Here is a 17,142-nt window from a genome sequence, read left to right on the forward strand (position 1 = left end):
ATGTTGTGGAACAATTCTTAGTATTGCATTTTAGACTAAGTTATTTCACAATCTTTGAGTTTAATATCGCTCTTTTTTTTTTACATTTGAAGACTGACAAATGTTGAAACTCACCCTGCCTCCCTGCTGTTCAAGTTTTTGTAAAGCAGCGGTTACCTGGTCCTTGCATTTTTTGTCCATCAATCTCTTTGAAAGCTACAAAAAAAGATAAACATTAGATCACACTGAAGCTAAATTCCTTACAGCACGTACACATTTACACATATTTATGAGCACTACATCAGTTTAGCTGCAGCATTAGCATATACAGCTAAGAACTTCTTTACAATGTATGATGTGAAATAGCCATGTTGGATAACAACACTGAAAAACAATTCCTTTTCAAGTTTAATGGCAATCAGTTTTTGTTACATCTCTAAGCAGCTAACCTGGAAGAAGAGCGTTATACATTTTAGCAGGGTTAAAAGGAATTGACAGCAAAGGATGAGGATATATGGAGCAACAACAGCAATACATTGAGGATGAAACAAACTGAGTAGATACAAATATTTCCGTAAAACAAAACCAGGACGCGACAAACTCAGTGCTTCACAGAACACAAAAGTATATTGGAGGGGTCACAGTGATCTTTATTTTCAAAACTATTTTATGTTTGTTTCAGCGATATATTCCCCTTTTATTTTATTATGAATACATACAATAAGATATTTACAACACCTTGGTATTCATAATTATAAAAAATAAGTTAAATATACCCACTATTAAGCATATCCAAGCTTAGATTTCTAAAAACCACTAATCCTGCCATGAAACACTAAAACCCACATTTCTTCCACTTGAATTACAAACATACCCACCCATCCCTTAAACCTCCCCCCTCCAACCGATCCTCAAAGAAAAGACTGTACAGAAAAAGTGGTCCGAGTTTTTGCAATTGTTTCTAAATATTCAACTCTTTTTACATGAAAAAATGTTCACCACATATATGTAACATTATACAATATTAAACAAAGTGAACAATAAAGCTTACAATAATTCAAAATATGATTGTATTTATTTGTACAATCGTGTCCATTGTGAATTGCAGCATCACAAAAGTACCTTTTTCTTTTTAAAGTATGTAAGCATAGTTTTCAAAACATCACAGCGATAGTGCTCTCAGTGAAGGAAGGAAGGGATGTGATCGGGTTTGTGAGGGACTGGGTAAAGGTGGTGTGACATTGGTAGCATCACATTAAAATCAGTAGGCCTTTACACTTGAACTAGTACACATGTTAATCCACATGAGCATTGCCCAAGTAAGTCTCCCTGCCTTCCCCCCTCCCCCAAACCCCCCCCGTCTTTCAGGTACATGGCCCATGAGCCAGTGAATTACATTGAGACTTGTCCTTTCTCCTTTAGAATCTTTAGGAGCCCACGCTGTCCCAAGCAGTGACGGTGCAGACGCCGACCGTTACATCAATGTAGGTACTCCCCTACCCGTAGTTTCTACGATGAATATAGTCCACCACAAGCATTTAATGCCCGTCTTTATATTTTAGGTGCTCACATTTATTTCCTGATGAAGACCCCAACATGAGGCCAGAATAACCCTTCCATATCCATAGGGGTCGAAACGTAGACCACTCTAACCCAGCACACCATAGGATTAAATACAATGGATTTGTCTAGCCTATGTGTGATGTGATTAGGGAACATGTGTACTAGTTCAAGTGTAAAGGCCTACTGATTTTAATGTGATGCTACCAATGTCACACCACCTTTACCCAGTCCCTCACAAACCCGATCACATCCCTTCCTTCCTTCACTGAGAGCACTATCACTGTGATGTTTTGAAAACTATGCTTATATACTTTAAAAAGAAAAAGTTACTTTTGTGATGCAGCAATTCACAATGGACACGATTGTAAAAAATAAATACAATCATATTTTGAATTATTGTAAGCTTTATTGTTCACTTTGTTTAATAATGTATAATGTTACATATATGTGGTGAACATTTTTTCATGTAAAAAGAGTTGAATATTTAGAAACAATTGCGAAAACTCGGACCACTTTTTCTGTACTGTACTTAGCGACCCAGGTCCTTGACTTTTTTTGGGTTTACCCCGTCTAAACTCAATACAAAGAAAAGACTGGGCAGGTACACAGCAGACAATGAAACCAAGATGTGTGGAAGCGAGAAGTGACAGCTCGTCTAAGAGATAACAAGAAAACAGACACAGAAACTAAAACTAACATACTGAATTTAGGCCCCGATGTAGGTGGCTAAATACCGGTCGGTAACGGTGAAAATCGGTAAATTTCACCGTTACCGACCGGTATTTAGCCAATTGCAATTTTCGTAATATCGAATGGATTCGGTAATAAGGAATCAGTAAAATAAGGAAAACCAGTTACCGATTCCTTATTACCGATTCGGAGATACCGAAAACCCAATACCGATTCGGTAAATAAGAATGGGTAAAAGAGATGTACCAAAAATCGGTAATACCGAATTTCATGAAATTCGGTATTTAAGAGTCTGCAATTACCACTGACTCAAAGCAGGTGGTAATCATGTGCACAGCATTTAAAACCGCCCCAAAATACAACAGTCTCAACAAAATTGCGGCCCTATACGTTATTGCAAGGCGGCTACGACTACAGGCAGCAGGAATGATGATCTGGAGAAGGGAGGAGCGCATATACAGACAGCGCATCACACTATTTCAACTCACTGGGGCAGAAATTCATGAAAGGTACATGCCACATCCCCAAACTATACTGGACCGGATCCTACACCAAGGGCGCATGCTATACTACCACATGTCCAGGTGCTCAGTATCCTACACCTATTAGCATCAGGAAGTTACCAGGGGGTGATAGCTGCGGCAGGTGGTGTGTCGCAGAGCTGCCTGTCTCGGTTCCTTAACAATTTCCTGGATGCCATGATGCAAAGGATGCATCACTACATAAGCTTCCCCACCACACAGGCCAAACTGCAGAAAACAAAAACAGACTTCTACCAAAAGGCACAGTTCCTGCATGTTATAGGGTGCGTTGATGGGACACATACCTATCTGCTCACCTGTAGCCGAGTACATCTACCGTAACAGAAAATCCACCCACTCCATCAACGTGCATGTCATCTGCAATGCAGCCAACATCAACACCGACATCGTGGCAAAATTTCCTGGGAGCACCCATGACTCCTACATATTCCGCAACAGTGGGATATACACACGTCTGACTGGTGGAGAATTTGGAGAAGGATACCTGCTAGGAAAATCACTGACACACCATGATGTATACTGTTGATGAATGTGTTGGTGTTTGTTATTTTGGCACTTTCTTTCTCACCTAGGTGATGGCGCATATGCCGTGCGGGCATTCATCCTCACTCCTTACCTGAACCCATCAACCCCAAGTGAGAGACGATATAATGCTGCGCACAAATCAACACGCAACGTGGTGGAGCGGATGTTTGGACAGTTGAAGAGCAGGTTCCGCTGCCTCCACAAAAGCGGCGGAGTCCGTCAGTGCCGACCCATCATCTGCTGCAAGATCATCGCTACATGTGCTATGCTGCATAACCTGGCAACTAAAAAAGGGACAGCAGTCGATTTGACCGACTCTGAGGACGATGACTGTCCACAGCCAGAGCCCAGCGCAGCAGGAGCGGCATCAGCACCAGATGGGAGACAAAGACGGACTGAGATTACACAGAACTATTTCTAGGTAAGTAAGGAGACACAGCCAGTAATTGTGTGTGAGTGACGTAGTTTAATAGCATGTCACTACGCCACATCATGAAGGGCTTAACATAGCAGTCCCAATTCCAAACAGCCTACAAAGCTGTCATGGGTTAATTCACCCATGTATCCATGTTTTTGAACGGAGTTCTTTCCATTTGGTGTAGGCTGCACGGCGTCGATAGGCCTAACGGCCCACTTCGATGACCGGAATGGAAACAATGGCGTCGAAAAGTCTTATGGTCGATGTCAAAGGTAGTTTGTAGAAGTTTGAGGAAGTTCTGCGCTTCGAATTGCAGAAAAGTCATTTTCTAGCCGGAGCGGAGAAACTTTCATCCGAACTCAGTGGCAGAAAAAAACAATCTAAGGATGGAGCCGATGCCCATGCCCAGTATTGTCCAAGGGAGGAGTCACCTATCTCGGGACTAACAAAGACTTCTTCCAAGAAGAGAACAACCTGCAATCATCTGAGCCCAACACCAGGTGGCGATCTAATGCATAGTGTAAAATCTGCAGCTCATATGCCTCAAACACCCCTTTTACTCCTCCTCCTCCTATGACCTAAAAAAAAGAAAAAAATCTCACTCTTCTGTCCCTCCACTATTCTTTTCAATCAAAATAACAGACTAACATGTTCACTTCTCAATTTCCATATTCCACTATACTAATTCACCACTAATCCTTTATGGGTTCCAGAGTAGCGTGCTACTCGCCAATAAAGCATTTCAACACCCCATCAGGGTTACCAGCGCTATATAAACGCAAACGTTTTTCCCTTTTCTACCCCTCCCCAACCCTTCTCAATCCAAATAACTGACTAACATATCCACCACTCAAATTACTTTCATGTTTCGCCATACTAATTCAACAGTAATCCTTATGGGTTCTAGAGTAGCATGCTATTCGCCAATGAAGCGCTTCAAAATCCCATCAAGGGGTAGCAAGCGCTATATAAATAAAAAACCTCTTTCCCTCTTCTATCCCACAACCTACCCTTCTCTATCTCAATAACTGAATATCATATCCACCACTCAAATTACTTCTTACTTCACAATACTAATTTTCAACACTAATCCTTTATGGGTTCCGGAGTAACCTCCTACTCGCCAGAAAAATGCTTCAACACCCATCAAGGGTAACAGGTGCTACATAAATGCAAACCGTTCTTGACTTTTATCCTTCCACTACCCTTTTCACTCCAAATAACAGACTAATATCCACCACTCAAATTACTTTCAGATTTCACCATATTAATTCAGCTCTAATCTTTTATCGGTTTCCAGAGTAGCGTGCTTCAAAACATATTATGTTATTTGTGATTTGTAACGCGCAAAGCTACTCAGAAGAGTGTCCCGGAGCGACCCAGCAAAAAAGAAACAGAGAAAAGGGAGGAAGACCAAGCTTAATTAAATAGGAAAGTTTTAATTTTTTTCCTGAACTGAGAGGGGTTTTGAAGACTACGGAGCTCCGGGGAGAGGGAGTTCATGACCTAACCGCCAGATAAGATAGTGAGCTGCCACCTTTTCTTTTCAAACGAATTTTGGGTACAACGGCCAGACATGAGTTTGAGGAACGCAGATGTCTGCCTGGACAGAAAACGAAAAGCGTTTCCTCAGATACATTGGGCCGTATTCATAGAGTGCTGCATGAGCCGTCACTAAAGCCTTAAACAAGACCCTAACTTTTAACGGAAGCCAGTGCAAATCACGGAGATGTTGCCTCACGCTAGTATGTCTGGGAAGGTCCAGCAGCAACCGTACAGCGGCAATCTGCACCACTTGCAATTTTTCCATTAGGTAGCCTGGGAGACCCACATATAAAGCATTAGCGGAATCGAGACGGGAGGTGACCAAGGCCCTAATTAATGTTTCTTTAGTGGAGAGAGGCAACAGGGGCAGAAATTTTCTAAGCATCTTCAAAATGCCTAAACATGTACCTGTCGGTTTGCTAATTTGATTACTGAAACTACGTTTTTCGTCAAACCAGATTCCCAGGTTTTTTACTGGGAGACCAGAAGGGTTAACAAGCCCTATATAAATATATAAAAAATGTTCCCTCTTCTATCCTTCTGCTATCCTTCTGCTATTCTTCCAAATAACTCACAAACCTATCCACCACTTAAAACGTACTTGCTTGTTTCACTATACTAATTCAACACTAATCCTCTATGGGTCCCGGAGTAGCGTGCTACTCACCTAAAAAGTGCTTGTCAGGGGTAGTAGGCGCTATATAAATGCATTTACAATACAATACAATACTTTCACTTAAACTGTGTTTAAAGGGAATGAGTAGATATATCTGGATATGTCGAATGGCTATGGTTAATGGTAAAACATTTTAAATGTTGTCAGGCCTACCCCACCTGCCTGTTTGGGAGTCCTTATCACATTACCACATTTTTTTTGTAAATCTCCTTATTGCAGCTTTAACATTAAACAATACACAAGGTTTAAATAGAGACATCAAAGAATGTTGCAGCCCAAAACACGAGTTCACCTAGCAATACATAGAAAAACCAAAGGTGGTGATGGATGGAGCGTTGACAATACAAACACTCACCCCCAGTCACCTGATCTGGGTTTAATCCACCACCGTTCTTTAGCTCACTCCGCCACCCCAGTTCAGACATGGCCATATGCAAATCAGTCTGACCCTGTGCCTCATGGGAACAGTCCAGCCCGAACTGCCAAGCCATGTCTTTCCTGGACCGGAATCAAGCTTCCCAGGACCGGTTTCTGGCAATACAGCCGTCTTCAGCCGGGCTTGCTTTACTCCAGTGGCAAAGTGAGCAAGGGACTCACGTCTGAGCATACCCTGCCAACTTAGGGCGAACAAAGAAAAACCAAAGGTGGTGATGGACGGAGCGTTGACAATACAAACACTCACCCCCAGTCACCTGATCTGGGTTTAATCCACCACCGTTCTTTAGCTCACTCCGCCACCCCAGTTCAGACATGGCCATATGCAAATCAGTCTGACCCTGTGCCTCATGGGAACAGTCCAGCCCGAACTGCCAAGCCATGTCTTCCCTGGACCGGAATCAAGCTTCCCAGGACCGGTTTCTGGCATTACAGCCGTCTTCAGCCGGGCTTGCTTTACTCCAGTGGCAAAGTGAGCAAGGGACTCACGTCTGAGCATACCCTGCCAACTTAGGGCGAACAAAGAAAAACCAAAGGTGGTGATGGACGGAGCGTTGACAATACAAACACTCACCCCCAGTCACCTGATCTGGGTTTAATCCACCACCGTTCTTTAGCTCACTCCGCCACCCCAGTTCAGACATGGCCATATGCAAATCAGTCTGACCCTGTGCCTCATGGGAACAGTCCAGCCCGAACTGCCAAGCCATGTCTTCCCTGGACCGGAATCAAGCTTCCCAGGACCGGTTTCTGGCATTACAGCCGTCTTCAGCCGGGCTTGCTTTACTCCAGTGGCAAAGTGAGCAAGGGACTCACGTCTGAGCATACCCTGCCAACTTAGGGCGAACAAAGAAAAACCAAAGGTGGTGATGGACGGAGCGTTGACAATACAAACACTCACCCCCAGTCACCTGATCTGGGTTTAATCCACCACCGTTCTTTAGCTCACTCCGCCACCCCAGTTCAGACATGGCCATATGCAAATCAGTCTGACCCTGTGCCTCATGGGAACAGTCCAGCCCGAACTGCCAAGCCATGTCTTCCCTGGACCGGAATCAAGCTTCCCAGGACCGGTTTCTGGCATTACAGCCGTCTTCAGCCGGGCTTGCTTTACTCCAGTGGCAAAGTGAGCAAGGGACTCACGTCTGAGCATACCCTGCCAACTTAGGGCGAACAAAGAAAAACCAAAGGTGGTGATGGACGGAGCGTTGACAATACAAACACTCACCCCCAGTCACCTGATCTGGGTTTAATCCACCACCGTTCTTTAGCTCACTCCGCCACCCCAGTTCAGACATGGCCATATGCAAATCAGTCTGACCCTGTGCCTCATGGGAACAGTCCAGCCCGAACTGCCAAGCCATGTCTTCCCTGGACCGGAATCAAGCTTCCCAGGACCGGTTTCTGGCATTACAGCCGTCTTCAGCCGGGCTTGCTTTACTCCAGTGGCAAAGTGAGCAAGGGACTCACGTCTGAGCATACCCTGCCAACTTAGGGCGAACAAAGAAAAACCAAAGGTGGTGATGGACGGAGCGTTAACAATACAAACACTCACCCCCAGTCACCTGATCTGGGTTTAATCCACCACCGTTCTTTAGCTCACTCCGCCACCCCAGTTCAGACATGGCCATATGCAAATCAGTCTGACCCTGTGCCTCATGGGAACAGTCCAGCCCGAACTGCCAAGCCATGTCTTCCCTGGACCGGAATCAAGCTTCCCAGGACCGGTTTCTGGCATTACAGCCGTCTTCAGCCGGGCTTGCTTTACTCCAGTGGCAAAGTGAGCAAGGGACTCACGTCTGAGCATACCCTGCCAACTTAGGGCGAACAAAGAAAAACCAAAGGTGGTGATGGACGGAGCGTTGACAATACAAACACTCACCCCCAGTCACCTGATCTGGGTTTAATCCACCACCGTTCTTTAGCTCACTCCGCCACCCCAGTTCAGACATGGCCATATGCAAATCAGTCTGACCCTGTGCCTCATGGGAACAGTCCAGCCCGAACTGCCAAGCCATGTCTTCCCTGGACCGGAATCAAGCTTCCCAGGACCGGTTTCTGGCATTACAGCCGTCTTCAGCCGGGCTTGCTTTACTCCAGTGGCAAAGTGAGCAAGGGACTCACGTCTGAGCATACCCTGCCAACTTAGGGCGAACAAAGAAAAACCAAAGGTGGTGATGGACGGAGCGTTGACAATACAAACACTCACCCCCCAGTCACCTGATCTGGGTTTAATCCACCACCGTTCTTTAGCTCACTCCGCCACCCCAGTTCAGACATGGCCATATGCAAATCAGTCTGACCCTGTGCCTCATGGGAACAGTCTAGCCCGAACTGCCAAGCCATGTCTTCCCTGGACCGGAATCAAGCTTCCCAGGACCGGTTTCTGGCATTACAGCCGTCTTCAGCCGGGCTTGCTTTACTCCAGTGGCAAAGTGAGCAAGGGACTCACGTCTGAGCATACCCTGCCAACTTAGGGCGAACAAAGAAAAACCAAAGGTGGTGATGGACGGAGCGTTGACAATACAAACACTCACCCCCAGTCACCTGATCTGGGTTTAATCCACCACCGTTCTTTAGCTCACTCCGCCACCCCAGTTCAGACATGGCCATATGCAAATCAGTCTGACCCTGTGCCTCATGGGAACAGTCCAGCCCGAACTGCCAAGCCATGTCTTCCCTGGACCGGAATCAAGCTTCCCAGGACCGGTTTCTGGCATTACAGCCGTCTTCAGCCGGGCTTGCTTTACTCCAGTGGCAAAGTGAGCAAGGGACTCACGTCTGAGCATACCCTGCCAACTTAGGGCGAACAAAGAAAAACCAAAGGTGGTGATGGACGGAGCGTTGACAATACAAACACTCACCCCCAGTCACCTGATCTGGGTTTAATCCACCACCGTTCTTTAGCTCACTCCGCCACCCCAGTTCAGACATGGCCATATGCAAATCAGTCTGACCCTGTGCCTCATGGGAACAGTCCAGCCCGAACTGCCAAGCCATGTCTTCCCTGGACCGGAATCAAGCTTCCCAGGACCGGTTTCTGGCATTACAGCCGTCTTCAGCCGGGCTTGCTTTACTCCAGTGGCAAAGTGAGCAAGGGACTCACGTCTGAGCATACCCTGCCAACTTAGGGCGAACAAAGAAAAACCAAAGGTGGTGATGGACGGAGCGTTGACAATACAAACACTCACCCCCAGTCACCTGATCTGGGTTTAATCCACCACCGTTCTTTAGCTCACTCCGCCACCCCAGTTCAGACATGGCCATATGCAAATCAGTCTGACCCTGTGCCTCATGGGAACAGTCCAGCCCGAACTGCCAAGCCAATACAATAGCATACCTAGCAATACATGACATTTACATTCAAAAGTGTTGATCTTCGACCAGCACATTTGACCATTAAACACATTTGCAACAACTCTCAACTGGTCGTGAACATCTGTAGATGGCAAACTTTGTTTAAAGTGCTAATATTTCAACAATACTTACACTTGTCAGTAGTTGTTTAAGATGATCGTTAAGAGCTGGGCCAACAACTGAACTCAACTGGACCAAGGCATTTAAACCACGCTCAAACACTTCAGCATCTGTGTGCATCTTTAGGAAAACAATGTAATCATTAGCATCATTATCCATCTAACCGCACGGTCGTCAAACTTTAACAGCATGTCCCTCCCACCCCGTAGAATAATTTAATCTAGACGCCCGTAATAATGGCAAACATATTTTCTCTCAATCATTGTTTTGTTTGTTAAATAATCCAAGCAAATTCAAAAGTTTAAGGTACATAAAGGCATACCGCTAAAAATAAAAGTACACAAAACTGTTTTTCATTAGTGCTTTTCGATGGCTATCAATTAATGTAAGTAGGATAAAACTTAATAACCCACTTTTCAAGAGAACATGTGAGGTAGAAAAAGCCAAGAGCAATTATGTTATGTTTTTCTTTGCTATGTAGCTATGCTATATTTTTCTCTAAAACAAACTTTAAAATGGAAAAATATTGTAAACGAAGAAGCCAAAATGTTACAGGGAATCAGAATTTGACAAAAATGGATGATCAGTCTTGCCAAGTCCTTTGCCACATTATCATATCGAGCTTGCAACGCCTCCATATTATGTGGGACACCTCCTGCCAGCCCAGACTCTTCAGGCCAAAATCATTTTGCATGACGGGATTTTTTAGCCCAATCATATAGGGGTCGATTCCGATCCGTAAAATTCTCGTCCGTACGATTCGCATCCGGAGCCGTTTCCGTACGACTCGTACACACACCATTGGACTCGACGAGTACGATCCGGACGGGGTATCAGGACGCGATTCGTACGGTCCACGTCAGGTAAGGGCGATTCGTACGGAATAGCGCACATTCACATACACGCCGTACGGTGCGTAACCCTCCATGATCCCAGGGGTACGCACCGTACTCCTGCGATCATAGGGGGGACGCACCGTACACCCAGCGGACTTGGGGTACGCACCGTACACCCAGCGGACTTGGGGTACGCACCGTACACCCAGCGTACATGGGGTACGGTGCGTACACCACAAGATCGCGGGGTACGGTGCATACACCCCGTGCTGGCAGGCACCGTACCCCTGCGATCATGGGGGGTACGCACCGTACCCGGGGAGGCGTTCCGTACCGGGGGGGGGCGTTCCGTACCGGTTTCGGGGCGAACTCTGCTTTTACGGCGGTTTTCAGCTCCCGTAGAAAAAGGGTCGTACGGTGCGTACCCAACACGAATCGTACTTGCCGGTTTCGTACAGGGATTTGATTCGTACGGTCCCTGTACGATTCGTACGGTCCCTGTACGATTCGTACGGAGTCCACCTCCTGGTACGGATCGTACTTCGTCGTACGTATGGGGGACGATGCAGGGTACGATTCGTATGGGAAAAATGCTCCGAACAGCAATTCGGAGCGCTTTTTACCGGATCGGAATCGACCCCATAATGTTAAAGGTCACTATTGGCTCAAATACAGGACTGGTGGGAGGTGTTTCACATGAAATGGAGCCAGTTAGCAGTTCTAAATAAAGCAAAGTGAACATTAGTTCCATTTATCTTGTTTAAAAGTGCAGTCAACCAATCAAAAGTTTATTTCAGCAACAAAAAGAAGCCATAAAAGCACCCTACAGAAATAACTTGAATATAATTACATCACTACAAGCTTGCAAAAATGCATAAAACAGAAATTTAAAAAAACTCATCTTTATATTAGTAATACATTGGTTAAAATCATTTAAATGAGATAACCAGAGTGGACGTCCTCAAGGAATAATTTTTAAAGAATTAAGGCAAGGCCACCTAGCAGTCTGGCCCAAAGTGCGCATTTAATAAATGTGCACCCAATAAGTACTAGAATCTAACTAATAACTCTGTGAAACCAATAAGTACTAGAATCTAAAATGACACCGATTTTCATTTCACAATGGCAAGCTTAAAAAAAAAAAACTAATATTAATACAGAGGGTGGGGGAGTTTGACTGTTGCAAGTAAATCAAGGCATCACCACATCTTCTCAGATTACTTTTTATTAAGATGGTAATTAAAAACTTCTTAGTGGAAACACTGTAAAAGTGACAAAAAAGGGTAAAATGGAGCAAGCTGTGGAAAGCTGGGGGAGGATTGGCCACATAGACATATTAACACTTTACTTAGATTAAATTGGCCAAAGTGAAAGCCCAGGTGCCACTTCACAAACTCAAGTCGAAATCTTGTTAAAATAACTCTGTCCCAAGTATTGTCAATCTATTCTAAGTACAGCTCCATCCAACTGTTGTATTTTGACAGGTCGCATTTATAGTTTAAAACTACACAATCAGGATACAAATGATAGGCCTGCAGTCATGTTTGCACTGTCACTGCATTGGGTGGCACAGTGGGTGGCACAATTGGTGCTTCAGTCCACTAGTGACAGTTAATTTAGAGGCCCAGGGTACACTTTCTACCATATATTAGGGATGGAAGGTAAATTAAATGTGCCAATTTCATCATGTTGAAAGGGAGATCAATGTTATTTTACCTGTGGTTAACATGTGTAAATAGCTCACACTTTTACAGCCAGCATAAACAGCCAACTGAAAAATCTGGTGGTACACCAGGCAAAAGATGGTAATTTCCAACAAAGTCCTATTAGTATGCTACTGCAATATTCACACCTTTTCAGGACTAGGTTTATGAAGATTTGTTAATGTGGAAGGAGGAGAAGTGGGCAAATACTTAACTTATTAAATAATTATATTCTGGCTGATGAGGTGGTGATGAATGACGCTAGCCTAATGCTCTTAATGAAAGACACACGGAGGTTCAGGTGGGGAAAAATAACGGTAGCAGGAAATTAAGGCTCCATCTTTAAAGAGCTAAATATCAGTGAACAAAAAGCCATTAAAAGGTAAATCGCTGCAAGGCTATGCCAGTTTGAAAATGCGGCAAGAAAGAACAAAAGGAGGAAAATGTTTTTGTTGGATCTGCATTACGATCATATGTAAGGCTAAAAGAGTAAGGGATATCAGTTGATAGCAGGCTTGGTGGGCGCATTGTTGAGAACGAGACACCTAAAACAAGGGATTGTAAAGCTAGGAAGAGAAGTAAGTACTATACAAATAATGTTGGTGGAGGCAAGGGGGGTTATCTAGGCTAGATTGTCAGCAATATTGAATGCTCACAAAGGTGAAGGGGGCACAACTGGCAAAGTTGCTGTGGTTTGCAGAGGTTATGTCTGTCTCAATTGAGTACAGTCAGCAGATGCTGTTCAGAACTGGAATGAGCAGGTGAAAGGATACTACTGAGACTGTTAAGAGCCAGGTGTTCAAGAGCCTTAGAGAAAAAGAGGCAGTGGTACACTTGGAGGAGTATTTGGAGGGTATTGATGTAGGCTATTGGAGGAAAAGAGTGCAGTTGGACTGGCGTGGTGGGTGACTGGACATTAATTAGCAGGCTGTGAGTGTTCTTTGTATTAGCAATTTTGGAGGAACAATAGTGTTAGATTTGGGGGTCTCTAGTTGGCACAGGTAGATACTTGTGACAAATAAGGACCCTTGCTTCTAGTCAGGGTAAGGGGGTACACTCCTAAAATAACCCCTGCTCACCCCCTTGGTAGCTTGGCACAAGCAGACAGACTTATTTCAGAGGCAGTGTGTAAAGCATTTGTGACCACATACAGTAACCCAGGGACAACACTACAAATGGACACCACACAAGGTTTATATCAAAAATAAGTATACTTTATAGAGAGTTATCACAAGATCACAAACGACAAAAATCCAAAATACTGTGACTTTAAAATGGTAGTTTTAGCTTAGTTCAGTTCCGTTCTTAAAATGCAACACTTTGCGTCAATGTAACTTTAGGATGCGTTGCGCTTCCACAACAGTAATGTTGCAGCGGTGGAAATGCGGCAAAGTTCTGCTGCAAAGAAATAAAGATGATGCTCTCTCCTTGATGCGACATGCTTCCCGGTGATGCGGCGGCGTCTGCTGCGACGTCGATCCTCTTCTCCGGCGATGCGAGATACTTTACAAGATGCGAGCGTGACCGGCCCTAAGACAAGCTTTCCAGCGATGCCGCGGCATCTGCGGCGACGTAGATCCTCTCTACTGGCGATGCGAGTTGCTTCCACAATGATGCGAGCCCTGACAGGACCTGCAACACTCCTCCCAGTGATGCGGCGGCGTCTGCGGCGACGTCAATCCTCTTCTCTGGCGATGAGTCGTGACAGGCCCTGCGACACGCTTCTCAGATGCGGAGGCGTCTGATCCTTCTCTCCTGCGAGACGCTTCCTGGTGATGCGTCGACATCTGCGGAGACGTCGATTCTCTTCTCCGGTGATGCAGGGCACTTCTTGTTGTGCAGCGGCAGTTCTGCGACACGGTCCTCGATCTTGCGTCGTGCTTCCAGATTCTTGTGACACGGTAATCCCCCACAAAGTCCAGCACAGTTGCAGGCGCTTCAGGGAGACTTTTAGGGAGCTGGTGGATGAAGTCTGTTGTCCCTGAGACTTCAGCAGGAGGCAAGCTCTCTGCCAAGCCCTTGGAGATCCTTCACAAGTTGAAAGTAAAGCATACAACGTTCTTTCTCCTTTCTTTGGCAGTCAGGCAACCAATGCAGGCCAATCCCCCAAGCAGCACTTCAGCTTACGGATAGTCTCTCCTCAGTTTTTTCAGTTCCCTCTCTTCAGCAAAAGTTTCTTCTTGTAGTCCAAAAGTGATCTAATTTCTTGGGATCAGGGTCCCAATATTTATACCCCAAAATCCTTTGTTCTCTGAGGGGAGAGGGGCCTTTGCCTAGTCCAAACCAGTTCATGAGCACTTTGTCTACAGGACTCCTTCCTTCTAATCACTGTACAAGGCAGGGACATCAGACACACCACAGGAGGTGGAGCCAGCATTGTAGAGGGAAGGCCCAGCCCTATTCAGGTCCCAGGTGCAACTCCTCCCTCCCATCTAGACGCAGATCTCTCTATTCACCACTGGGCTGCCCTAGCCTGTCTCCTGGAATCCCCCAGCCATGTCACTCACAAACTCCAGACAAAGGAATACACAACCTAGCAGAGGCAGGTTTGAAAGGTTAGGCAAGAAAATACCTACTTTCTAAAAGTGGTATTTCAAACACAGAATATTAAAACCAAACTTTACTAAAAGATGTATTTTACTATTCTGAATTCAGGCTTACTAAACTCGAATTTCTACCATGTTCTCGGAGTCAGTTAGGATTATTAAATGTAATCATTCCAACATCCCATTCTGGCCTATGGAGAACAGGTAGCCTTGCAATAGTGAAAAACGAAAATGGCTGTAATTCACTGTTAGAACATGCCACACACACACCAGGGCTTGTCCTACCTTATACTTACAATGCACCCTGCCCTTGGGCCTACCATTGGGGTGACTGATATGAAGAAAAGGGAAGGTTTAGGGACCGATAAGTGGGTGCACTTGCCCAGTCAGCATGACGGTACCAGACTGCACACATGCTTTGCAATGGCAGACCTTAGACCCATTTTACAAGGCTGCTTCTGTGGGCGGCAAAACCAGTGCTGCGGGCCCGCTAGCAATATACAATAGAAAAATGCCAATGCTGCCATTAACACTTCACCACAAATTTCTATGACTCACAATTGACTGAAACATAAAGTGAGGGGGTCTGATTCTCTTGAATGAATCTATAGTTGTATTCCCTTTTTACTTTTGTTTGATTATTTGATCATTTTTAGCAAAAAAATTTAATTCAAAAACAACATATACCATACAATATTTGAAAAACATTCTGTACATTAAAACACTCCCCTTTCAACACTCACAACCACTCATTTGTGGATCACTCTCAAACACTCTCATACACACTCAACAGTATCACATTAATATTTATAATTGTTCAAAATCCACTGTTTCTTAAATGATGCTATAGATTTGTATTTGACACCTATTTGTAATTCTTTTTACAGAAATCTCATGTATTGAATAATATTCTTATGGCATAACAAACAAAAGGTCTACGCGTTTCAAACTCTTTTCAGTATCGAGTTCTCATCAGGACCACACTGTGAAGTAAAGAAGTGGGAGACCTTCGTTAGAAATGGGTTCTATACCATACTGGAAACTACTGTGTGGCTCAACATCCACTATTACACATCTTACCTCATTTGTTTGCAACAATTCAATTTGTCATCAAGATCACGGCGCTGGACCACCTAAACAACATTGAAGCACACAGCTCAGCTCAACTTTTCACAATATAAAAAGTCTGATACATGAGATCTAACTGACTGGTTGTCACTCACCACTGTGTCTTGGTATATGCAACATGTCCCTGTAATTTAATGATACGAGAGTCAATTATGAACCCTTTTCTACCATCAGCCAGTCTTGATAGTCATTATTTCCTCACTTATTACCTATTGTACTAGTTATTTTCTTTTTGTGTTGGGGGGTTATCTCAATGTTGTCCCTGTAATGGTAAACCAAGACCATGTATATTACAATATATTCTCCATGCGCTATTTGTAAATAGCCATGTGTGTCTGCGTGTGTTTACCTTAAATGAGGGAAGCCATTGTAGGGAGCCGACTCAGAATCCTGAAACGACAAATCAAAAAAATTGAATGTCTTTCAGGTCGGCGCTCAAACGTTCGAAAGTTTTCTTTCTGGGATAATTGTGGCAGCGTTTCTAAGCTTCGATATTATTCTTTACCTCGATTCTGGGCTGTCATCACCAGACGTCGGCTCCTGGGGTTCTGTTTAGGCGCGACCAATCGTGCTACCGGTTGTGCGCTCGTTATCCCTGTATATTATATTTCCGGGTGGCGCCATCTATGGATGTGACGTATAGTTGTGTTTTCGCCGCAAAACGGCGGCGCCATCTTGGAGTGGGTTTAGGTTACGTGGCTCTTTATTAAGGGCTGATGATAATCGGATTTCATTTTACGTATCATAAGATTATGCCATATATTCAAAAGTAATATTGGAGAACCTGTTGAATCCTCGGTAATTTGCATGTGTGCTATTATGATGGTTTGTACGTTTATATGATCTCATTTAATCCTTCCATTGCCATATTCAGAAAACAATATTAGTGAACCCGGGGGAACCTCGGTCATAGGCATGTGTGTTATTATGATAGTTTGTACATTTCTGAGATCTCATTTAATCCTTCCATTGCCGAATTGAATCTAACTATCATCATTGCTTCGTAACGTGATAGTTTCGCCTCAAGGTCCCCTCCTCTCTTGTCCTGCTCAACCTTGGCTATTACGGTCCAACGTAAA

General features: G+C 44.5%; 1 protein-coding gene across 2 annotated transcripts in view; it reads right to left on the minus strand.

Annotated features, from left to right (window-relative positions):
* Positions 1-17,142, minus strand: part of PACRGL (parkin coregulated like) — a 129,444-nt gene that overhangs the window by 19,289 nt on the left and 93,013 nt on the right. For both annotated transcript variants that reach the window (XM_078678408.1, XM_078678407.1), the window contains exons 6-7: positions 9,863-9,970; positions 115-195 (exon numbers count right to left, since the gene is read on the minus strand). In XM_078678408.1, coding sequence (XP_078534534.1) covers positions 115-195; positions 9,863-9,970 — 189 coding nt within the window. The remainder of the gene's footprint in view (positions 1-114; positions 196-9,862; positions 9,971-17,142) is intronic.

Source organism: Lissotriton helveticus, chromosome 2_2, assembly GCF_964261635.1.
Source record: "Lissotriton helveticus chromosome 2_2, aLisHel1.1, whole genome shotgun sequence".
In the NCBI taxonomy this organism is placed as follows: domain Eukaryota; kingdom Metazoa; phylum Chordata; class Amphibia; order Caudata; family Salamandridae; genus Lissotriton; species Lissotriton helveticus.